Below are 10,563 nucleotides of genomic sequence, written 5' to 3' on the forward strand. Positions count from 1 at the left end.
AACTTTCACAATCGCTCCAGCACTCTGTATGGAACATACATAATGGTCTCCTTGTCTGCGGTACGGAGGTCGAACGGAGGGCCCTGCACATTCTGTACACAGTCACAAGGATGCTAAGTAGATATGAGCTCCATCTCAGCATCCTTACGTCCTTTCTTGGCCAGTGGTGATAGTCTCTCGAAAGCAGTAAGTCACACACTGCCAGCGTGGGGCTTGGACTTCCGCTCCTCAAAGTAAATGGAAGAGGAGAACATGGTTGCTTAGCTCCTCTTTAAAGAAGAGGAAAAAAAAGCAAGCCAGTATATGGAGAAAAAAATCAATAAAGACTAAAAAATGCTGAGGTTTAGCTCTGAAATATCTCAATCCAGGAAAAAGGTTATTTAAGCGCATTTATTTATTTGTCAATAACACAGAAATCAATAACATCAACCATAAATATCTTGTAGCCACCGGAACCACTTGGGAACCTTTCTATCAACAAGACCCAACCTCCAAGACTGAGGGAAAGGATGCCTGGCGTCTCTGAAAGCCTTGTGGAAACAATCTACAATGTTAATTAAAACAAACCAAAACAAACCCCACCACGCACTGTTCTTAGGATTTCCCTTTGGAAGACCACGTGACCGACTGAAGCAAACAATAGGCCATGACAGGAACGACATCATTTTCCTCCTGTCTGCAGGTTGCCAGGGCAGCAGTCAGGGTCAGTCACGTTGTTCTTGACAGTGCCTCTTAGCACCACAGCAGATGCTACACACTGAAATGCTGACCCGCATGCATGGGTATGACCCAGGGCTGCAAGCCAGCATGCCCTTACCCATCAGACATCAGGAGCAGGGCATGGCAGACAGATATTACCTCAGCCTGCGAGAGCTGCTCTCTCAGTTTCTCCACTTCCTCTCGCAGCTCTCGGATGACCTTGGCATTGGGGTCCTCGTTCACAACAGCGTGGTTCACAATCCTCTTGGCTCGGTCTGCGTATCTTAGCGTGGACAGTGTCTCCTCGTAGTTGTCTGCTGCTGGGCTGATGGTCGCTATCATGGAGGTCTGGCTGTTCCCACCTAAATTGTCCTGTAAAGGATTTCAAACCCGGCCTGTCTCTATTTATAGCAATAAACAGTACCTGCCAAAGGACACCGTGACAGAATAAAATAATATTCTGTGTCTGTGCTGTTGTGTGGCACATGCATGTGAGTGCTGCGCGCGTGTGTGTGCATGTGTGTATGCACATGAAGAGAGACATAAAGAAAGCTATCAGATGTCTTTCTCTGTCACTTTAAATTCTTGTGTAGTGTGTCTTGCTGAAGCCAGGGGTCTCAGCTAGGCTGGGTGGTCAGCAAGCTCCACCATCTCCATGCCCAGCTGTTCACATGGATGCTGGGGATTAGAACTCAGGGACTCAAGCTTTACTCAAGCAATCAATCTTACCTGCTGAGCCATTTTCACATACTCTACAAAATATCTTTGTTGTGCATCATTAAGAATTGGGATGGCAGTACTGTGTGCCTGGTTAGTACTGAGTACTTGGTTAGGCAGTACTGTGTGCTTGGTTAGGCAGTACTATTTGCCTTGTTAGGCAGTACTGTGTGCCTGGTTAGGCAGTACTGTGTGCCTGGTTAGTACTGTGTACTTGGTTAGGCAGTACTGTGTGCTTAGTTAGGCAGTACTGTGTGCCTGGTTAGGCAGTACTGTGTGCCTGGATAGTATTGAGTACTTGGTTAGCAGTACTGTGTGCTTGGTTAGGCAGTACTGTGTGCCTGGTTAGGCAGTACTGTGTGCCTGGATAGTACTGAGTACTTGGTTAGCAGTACTGTGTGCTTGGTTAGGCAGTATCATGTGCCTGGTTAGGCAGTACTGTTTGCTTGGTTAGGCAGTACTGTGTGCTTGGTAACCCCTGCATACTTCTTTAACATCTATCACACTAGAAATAGCAATGAATGAATCCTAGGTCAGCAACTTACCTTAAGAAGCCAAGTGAGGACTGAATCTCGATAAGGTACGAATTTGTTTTTGCCTTTGCCAGCAGCCTGGTCAGCCAGCGACGATATAACCAATCCCAAGGTTGTAAGTGATCTGCCATAAGACGAGTGAAAATTAGGTTTTGTGGAATGTTTGTTTTCATAAAACAACAATCCTTCTAGAAAACAAGAATAAAATACACAGAATGGTTAAATCAGCAGCCAGTTAAATCTGTAATAATTTCCCCAGAAGTCAAGAACAAAGAAAAAAGTAATCCATTAGCATAAAATGACAAATTTAGAATTTCTATAAGAAAGTATTATGCTTAATTGCAACTTTTATAAAATGTGTATCTTAGAACCCCAAAACATGCAATTATAAAATACTGGAAAGCACTAATTCACTGCAAATATTAAAGTCTGGATTCCTTAATCTTCAGGTCAAATTGGGGCCATTCAAGCCTCTGCTCTTACACCGGGCAGAACAACCCCTATAACTTAGCACTTAATGCTGGCGACATGACTCAGTGTAGGGTGAATGCAGTTTCACAAAAGCTAAGACATGCCCAACTGAGGGCAGCATCAGACTTCCCTTTCAAACTCTGCCACTCAAAGGAGCATGGGTAAACACCCAAGGGCTTTTAAGAAAACCACAGAAGCCTCTTCAGACCTACTAAATCAGACAAAGGTCTCTCAGGGTCACACACACACACACACACACACACACACACACACACACACACACACACGCACCGCACTCTAAATTTTGAGAACTTGCAGTTGACAGTGCCCAAGGATGTCTAGGCTCATCATTAACAAAGCAGTAGTCCTAGGACCTAAACCATCAATCGCCATCTTTGGGAACCTGTCAGAAATGCAGGCTCTACCCACGCACATCTGACAACCTTTCCTGGTGGTCCTATACAATCTGCCTTGGGAGAAACACCAGACAGTGTTTTGGTCGTAACTTGCATGCGGGTTTAAAGGGGCACCTTCTGGAGTTGGCAGCCAACGGTGGCCGTAGAGGTGGCAGAGGTGGTGGTAGCAGCGGGGCTGCAGGAGTCTCCGGCAGGGGAGCATGGTTGCTCAGTGTTGGAGGGTAAACAGTGGCTCCGGAACTCTTTTTAATTCTACCTTTCTCTTAGTCTGCTGTTAGGAAACTCCTAATCTTTAGCTCCCTTACCAGCTCGGGAGTAGGACCGGGGAAGAGGGAGGGGCTAGGGGGAGGGGCCAATGGCAGAGGAAGGAAGAACCACAAGGAGGCTTTTGTAAGCACCTCTGCTTTGTTTTCATTGGGTTTTCGTGGCGCTAGGGATGAACGAAGGGGCCTCAGGAGCTGTTCTATTTGAGCTCCACCCAGGGTCTCCCCCAAACCTTGGTATTTAAAAGTAGCAAAAATTTAAAACCCACTGAACATATAATAACGGAGAAGCTGAGATCGGATGAAAACCAACCGGGGCTAGAGAGATGCGTCAGTGGCTAAAAGCGCTCGCTGCCCCTGCAAAGAATCCCGAGTCACAATTCCAGTGCCCCATATCTGACAACTTACAACCAAGCCCTCTTCTGGCCTCTGTGGGTACCAGCGATCAAAGGAATGTGCACAGACACAGACACAGACACAGACACAGACACAGACACAGACACAGACACAGACACAGACACAGACTTACAGATGCAGACACAGTCACAAGCACAAACACAGACACAGTCGCAGACAGACTCAAATTAAAAAAAAAATTTTTTTTTTAAGGCAAAACAAGCTAGTAGGCTTAAAACCAGAATAAAGGTTGCTGTGGAATATACAGGGGGAAGAATTTGAGTTGCAATTCAATTTTTTTTCTTTCTTTTTTTTTCTATTCCTTAAAACTTTAATCACCAGAATTCTTCCCTCACAAGTAGACTTCTGCAGAGCTGGAATTTGGTGTTTGATATTGGAATATGTTCTTAGTGAATGTGTCTATCATACATCACTCTAATGGGCATTTCTTCCTCTGATGACTTATTCCTTGGCACTTGTTTTCTATTTATTTTACCCCTTTGAAATGATGCTAAACAAAAAGCAAATTCAAGGGGTTTTCTTACACACGTTCGAAATGAGTAGAAAGGAAAAAATGAGACTGCTTGAAACATCCACAATGCACCTGGCCTGGGAACTGCTAAGGAGCTTAAGTTCAAAGGTGGGTCAAAAAGTGGGTCAAAGGAAACACGGGCCTTGACGATGAGGTGCTCTTTAAGGCTTGAACGGTCTTCCCAGGAAACTGCCTGTGGGTGGGAAGCCCAGAGTGGTGAGAAGAGGCACCAATCACACCTTCCCTGATGCCAGGCGCCATTCACACCCTCAACTTCGAGAAAGAGACAGTGACTGGCTGAGAGCAATCAGAGACACCAAGGACTGAGCTGGGGGTCTGAGCGTGCTGGGGGCTGTACTCTACCACTGTGATATATACTCACAGCCTTCTTTCTTTTTTCTTCAAAGATAGGACCTCACTATCCCTGAACTCTGTAGCCTAGACAAACCTTGACGTTGCTTCTTTTTACCCCAGCCTCCTGAGTAACAGCGGTCCTTGTCTGGGAGCCTTAGGCAGGACACCCCATAAACTCAATCAGTGTAGAAAAACTGAGGCAGCCAGAGTCTAGCGGCAGCGAATGGCTTCTCCATTCACTCTCACCAGACAGGTGGAGTTGCAGCCTGGCATCCTGGTGGACAATTTCTCGCCCTGCCCCCACAGAAAGAATGTGTGTAGAGAACCTAGATCTGGCACATTCCTAGGTAGCTGCAGCCACACGGTGCCTTCCTTCCTCAAGCGAAAGGAGTGTCCCACGCTTTAAAGCACTTAAGAGCTTTGGGAGAGACGGATCCCCTAAATCTGCGGCCCATTAAGCAGGCACTGAAGTTGTGAGAAGCCGCTGACAGGCCTGCTCAAGAGGATTATTAATGCTTCGTAGAACGAACGGATGAGAGGCTGAGAGGGCATTTACGAAATACATCAGCCATTTCTTTAGCTTCGTCATCCGGCTGGCCGTGAGGCTTAGGAAGCCATTTGTGGGTCTACGAACAGTTTCACCTTATTAATACGTGGTCAGCACATGCTCAGCTTCCTGGCTGCCAGGCGCTGTCCTGTGCACCTTACAGGAAACTGCTGGCTGAATCTTCACATTAGGTGTACCTGACTGACGGCTTCCTTAGTCACACGTTACAGAGAAGGAAACTGAGGGAAGGTAACAGAGGCCTGTTTGGATAACTGGGAAATTGCAGGGTCTCCTCTGAGAAGTCCATTTCGAACCCACCTTTCCAGCTGCCCATCACCTTTGCTGGGCTCTCACTGTTCCCCACATGTTTCTATGGCAACCTATGTACCAACAACACATCAGCTCCAAAGCGCCTTCCGCTTTGCCTCCCAAGGCCAGGGTTTGCAGCTCACTCTAGCTAAAACGGCTCTGCAAGGTTCAACCCTGTACCTCTCATCTGAGATCCCTGGAGTGCACACGAGCCTCGCAATTTGGAAGTTTGGAGAATTCTGTATTGTTTTTGTTATGTACGCTATAGGACCCCTGGAGAGATCACACACAGTTTCCATAATTAATAGGAAAATATCCATGGTGTGAGTAAACAGAGACAATCAAGGTAGAAACAGCAGTAGTTCTCAACCTTCCTAACACTGCAACACTAACACTGCAGCCCTTTAATACGGTTCCTCGTGTTGTCGCGGTGACCCTCAACCATAAGATTATCTCACTGCTACTTCATGATTGTAATTTTGCTACTGTTACAAATCGCAAATATCTGATATGCAGGACATCTGATGTGTAACTCCCAAAGGGGTCGGAACCCACAGGTCTAGAGCGACAGTCTGGGGGCTGGCAACTCATGAGAGGGGACTGATCTTGATTTTTGCCTAGGAGAATTCCTGTGCCTCCTGCTTCCAGAGTGGTGATGCTCTTTCTCTCCTGACCCAGGGGTTCCCTCAAGGAATGCCTAATGCCACATAGTATCACAGATGCCATGGCTTAAATCCACATGGCTTTATAATCTTACAGCTTGGGAGGTCAGAAACCAAGACTGCATGCCACTGGGCAAAAGCCAAGGTGTTGGTGGGTCTGCATCCCCTGGGTGGGTGGGGTCTGCATTCCCTGGGTGGGTGGGGTCTACATTCCCTGGGTGGGTGGGGTCTGCATTCCCTGGGTGGGTGGAGTTTAGGGAGCCCCACCTCTTCTATTGTCTCCTACCTTCCACAGGCCACCCTCATTCCTGACTCGTGGTCCTCTCCTCCAACTCCCAGCAGAAAACAAGTCAGGTCCCTAATGTGACCACAAACATGACCAGTCAGGATTTCTAAATAACTTAGCATCTAAATACAAGGAGGCATCCATATTATCCATGATTGACCAAAGAATCAGACTGTGCCAGGCAATCAGCACACGGCCCCCGGAGCGTCCCAGCAGTCAGACTCCGGGACTGCAGGCGCTTAGAGTCCTAACTTCACTCCTCGACTACTGTCTGCCTGGGGTTATCTCACTGGCCAGATGAAGATACAAAATCCATCTTACAATGCTGATGGCAGGTTAGGGCTGAAGAGATGGCCCAGAACTTAAGACACTAGACACTCTACTAGAGAACTAGTGTTCAATTCCCAGCACCCGCATGGCTGCTCATAATCGCCTATAACTTCAACTTTAGGGGACCCTCTTCTGGTCTTCCAGGTTACCTGTAAGCATGAACACATGCGTAAATCAGTCAATCAATCAATCAATCAATCAATCAATCAATAATGCTGATGGACAGATGAGATGAGCTATTACTTACAGAAAATGCAGAACCTTTCTAGGCATAAGGGAGAACTCAGTCAGTCAGACAGACAGACAGATAGACACAAAAAGGAAGCCAGCATCGGTTATATCAAGGCCACATACATACACTCTAAATTTTCATATATTCCAGCGTTGCCCCACAAGCCTGTCTGCAGAGGGAGGGTTGAGGCACCAGCATTGAGGTTAGAAATGCATTCCTAACAGAGAGATGATCTTTGCTTTGGTCCCCCTGCCCCGCCCCATGTTCCCGTCTCTACTTTCCCACCCTCTTCTGGGTTTGAGGGAAGCAGAATGGCAGGGCCATCCTGGCCATCTTCAATGCCTTGTCATGAAGCACAACAAAGCCCCTACTTATGAAAGCCTGAGAGAGGATGACGGGGAGGGGGGAACCCCTAAAAAAAAAAGGAGAGACTTTGCCAGTGTGTGCAGCTGTGTCCGTCTGATAAAGGGAGGTGATGTCTCACATCTCCTCCTCTGAGCTTTCATATGCTAAGAGCATTCTGTGCCAATATTCTGCTACAATGTCAACGCTCGAGCATGCTCCTGAGTGTTATTTCTCGCCGTCACATTCTGCTGAAGACAAGACGTCAAATTACAATTAATCGGCAGAAAGGGATGAACAACTCTGAGCTATTTTCAGCAGAACTGGGAATAATGATCGCAATTATGCTGATTGGAGAAACAGTCCTGACGTAATTAGTATTTATCCTGTGCAAACCACACACTAGGCATTGTTCTAAATGCATGCTGGCGTTTAGTCTTCAGCCATCTGAGGAAGCCGATACTGTTCAACCTCCCCTCCACAGATGGGGAAACTGAGGCAGAATGGCTATGCCACTTGCCTACGATACACACATCTATCAAGTGGTGGATGCAGGATGCACTCTGGGCAGCCTGGTGCCTGAACACACTTTTAGATACAAAGCCTCTTCCCTCTCAACTTGGAGAGCAAGAGATTTCCTACTGCATGTCAGAAGCCATCAGGATCCTGCAGACAGAGTCCTTCTTTATATAGGTTCTCCTTTGTTTCCTCTGGAAAACTCCAACCTATCTGTGACCACTATGCTCTCTCTCAGACTTTGCCGAAGCAACACACACTCACTGACATGCACACATGCACACACACAGACACACACACAGACACACTCACACACACATACACACATGCACACACACAGACACACTCACACACACGCATACATACATGCACACACACATACATGCACACACACATGCATACACACACACATGCACAGACACACACACACCACACACACATGCACACTCACATACATGCACACACACATGCATACACACACACACGCATACACACACATGCACAGACACACACACACACACACACACACATACACACACATACACACACACCCACACACACACACACACAGACAAACAAACAGAGACTCCTCATCTACATTACTCATATACAAATACCATCAGCTTTAGGAAGGAATTTAAGGCAGCCTTTTCTGTTCTGGGAAACACTGTGAGTCAAGGATGTGGTTAACACACCTGACCGAGCCCGCATCCCATCTTAGCAACACAGCACACTGTGGAGTGCTGGAATAGGGAGCACCAGTGAGCTATCTATGGTCTGTCATCATTTACTTAGCCTGGAGGTATAGAAACAGACTACACCTTGTCCCTGGAAACGATCTAAGGACAAAAATCTACAAAGACCGCTATCAGGGATCAATGTGTTTGAACATTTGGTCCCCAGCTGGTGGCGCTGTGGTGTAGGTTCTGGAGCCTATGGGGGTGTGGGGGGTGGGGGGTGATGGGTGGGGCTGATTCCTAGGGACTTGAGGTTTGAGCTCTGCCTTTGGTCTACTCTTTGCTTCCTGAGCTACCCATCGGAAGACAGCCAGTTCCCACAGCATCAGCCACTCCTGTTGCTTTCTGCCGGGATGGACTTTCAGCTGTGAGCCTACATGTAATTTTCCCTCCCTCCAGTCACTTTAGCCAGTTATAATCAAAGTGACAAGACAGATAACTACTGCTACATCTACCCTGAGCTGGGGACCATCGGTCCACACAAAACACACAGGCGCTGAACCACTTGGGGAGGGGCAGGGCTATATCACAGGACTTTACTTTGGTGAACATCGTACCAAAACAACTGTAGACGCCATCAACCTTACTGAAGTTACAAAGTTACAAACACTCCAACCTTGTGTCAGAACCCACAGGATCCTTAGAAAGCAACAAGGCGCCACCTCCCAACCCCCATAGCAAAACAAAGGAACACAGCCCTGTTGCTCAGGTCACCTTACTTGTTAATGTTGCTGCCTTCTTTCAGTCGCTCCCCCGCAGCTCCAGTCTTCGACACCCTCTCGCTGCCCGCCAGGTCTACCAGGCTCACCTTGCTGACTTTCTCCCCAGAGTTCTAATTGTAGGAAATAAGAAACAGCACACGTGAAGGAATACACACAGACACTGACGTATTTACTGACACTGTGATCCCCACCAGCACAAAACACTTGGTATCTTTTTTCTTTTTTTTTTTTTCCGGAGCTGAGGACCGAACCCAGGGCCTTGTGCTTGTTAGGCCCTGAGCTAAATCCCCAACCCCTAACACTTGGTATCTTAACTGGTCCAGTTATTTCCAGTTATCTAAGTTAGATCTTTGTATGTATGTGTGGTACATGTGTATGCATGTCCATGTTTACGTGTGCGAGTACCAAACAGTAACCCAGGTGATTGGCCCTCATCTTCCACCTTGTTGAGCAGGGTCTCCCTGGTTCACTGCAGTGATCCAGGCTGGCTGGCCCAGAGGCTTCTGGTAAGTCTCCTGTCTTGGCTCTCTCCTCTCATTTCATTATGGGAGTGCTGGGGTTGCAGACGTGCACTGCCACATTAGATTTAGCATGGGTCACGGGGATCCAAACTCAGGCCCCCACGTTTGTGTGGCATGAGCTTTACCCACTAAGCAATCGTCTGAGCGCCTAAGTCAAATATAAGAGGGTAATAGTGTTCTGCTCTGCAGTCGGGCAGAAGGTCTTCCAGACATCCAAGGTTGTCAGAAGGACTTACAGGATAGCAGAAGTTAGAGGTTTTATGGACCTCGGAGGAAACATCAACACATGAAGCTCTTTTGCAGATAGGTCAAATTCTGCCTTTTTGAGATACAGATTTTGGACAGAATGCTGCAATTTCTTTTGTAACACCTCACAATAGCCATGAAGTAGATTTGATTGTTTTTAGGGAAATTTGAGTAAGAAAGAACACATATGTAAAAGTTGTACGGCGATATCATCGTGAAAGAATGTTGGCACACAAATCCATTTTCCCCCAAGACAGTCTCAAGAAGTAGAGGATGGCCTTGAACTTCTGATCTTCCTGCCTCTGGATTTTATGCAGCAGTGGAGACTCAAACCCAGGTCTTCACACATGCTAGGCAAGCACTCTACCAATTGAACTATATCCTAAGCCCTAAAAAAATCCAACAAAAAATGCCAGTAGAAAGGCGGGTGGTGGTGGCACATGCCTTTAATCCCAGACTTGGAAGGAAGAGGCAGGCAGAGCTCTGTCAGTTCAAGACTGGCCTGGTCCTTAGCCTCTGAATCCCTAAGAGGGGATTCAGACACACCTCTATGTTTACACTCTGAGCTCCCCAACCTTGAGGGTTCTGCCTTGTTCCTCACCCCAGACTGTAGGTCATACAGCGTCTGTGTGATGATGATGTTGAACACCGCATGGGAGCGGCTGCTCTCCTCATTCATGTTGGTCGCTGCTACCGTTCGAGACTTATTTCCCTCAGACATCAGTGACTCAA

The 10,563-nt window shown here is 47.2% G+C and overlaps 1 protein-coding gene across 1 annotated transcript in view; it reads right to left on the bottom strand.

Moving 5' to 3' along the window:
• Kif13a (kinesin family member 13A) overlaps window positions 1-10,563 on the bottom strand; it is a 184,538-nt gene that overhangs the window by 65,713 nt on the left and 108,262 nt on the right. Inside the window, exons 8-11 of the mRNA XM_032885303.1 lie at window positions 10,433-10,563; window positions 9,062-9,174; window positions 1,962-2,073; window positions 859-1,071 (exon numbers count right to left, since the gene is read on the bottom strand). The exon at window positions 10,433-10,563 is cut by the window's right edge and continues 4 nt beyond it. Coding sequence (XP_032741194.1) covers window positions 859-1,071; window positions 1,962-2,073; window positions 9,062-9,174; window positions 10,433-10,563 — 569 coding nt within the window. The remainder of the gene's footprint in view (window positions 1-858; window positions 1,072-1,961; window positions 2,074-9,061; window positions 9,175-10,432) is intronic.

Source organism: Rattus rattus, chromosome 14 (genome assembly GCF_011064425.1).
Source record: "Rattus rattus isolate New Zealand chromosome 14, Rrattus_CSIRO_v1, whole genome shotgun sequence".
NCBI lineage: Eukaryota > Metazoa > Chordata > Mammalia > Rodentia > Muridae > Rattus > Rattus rattus.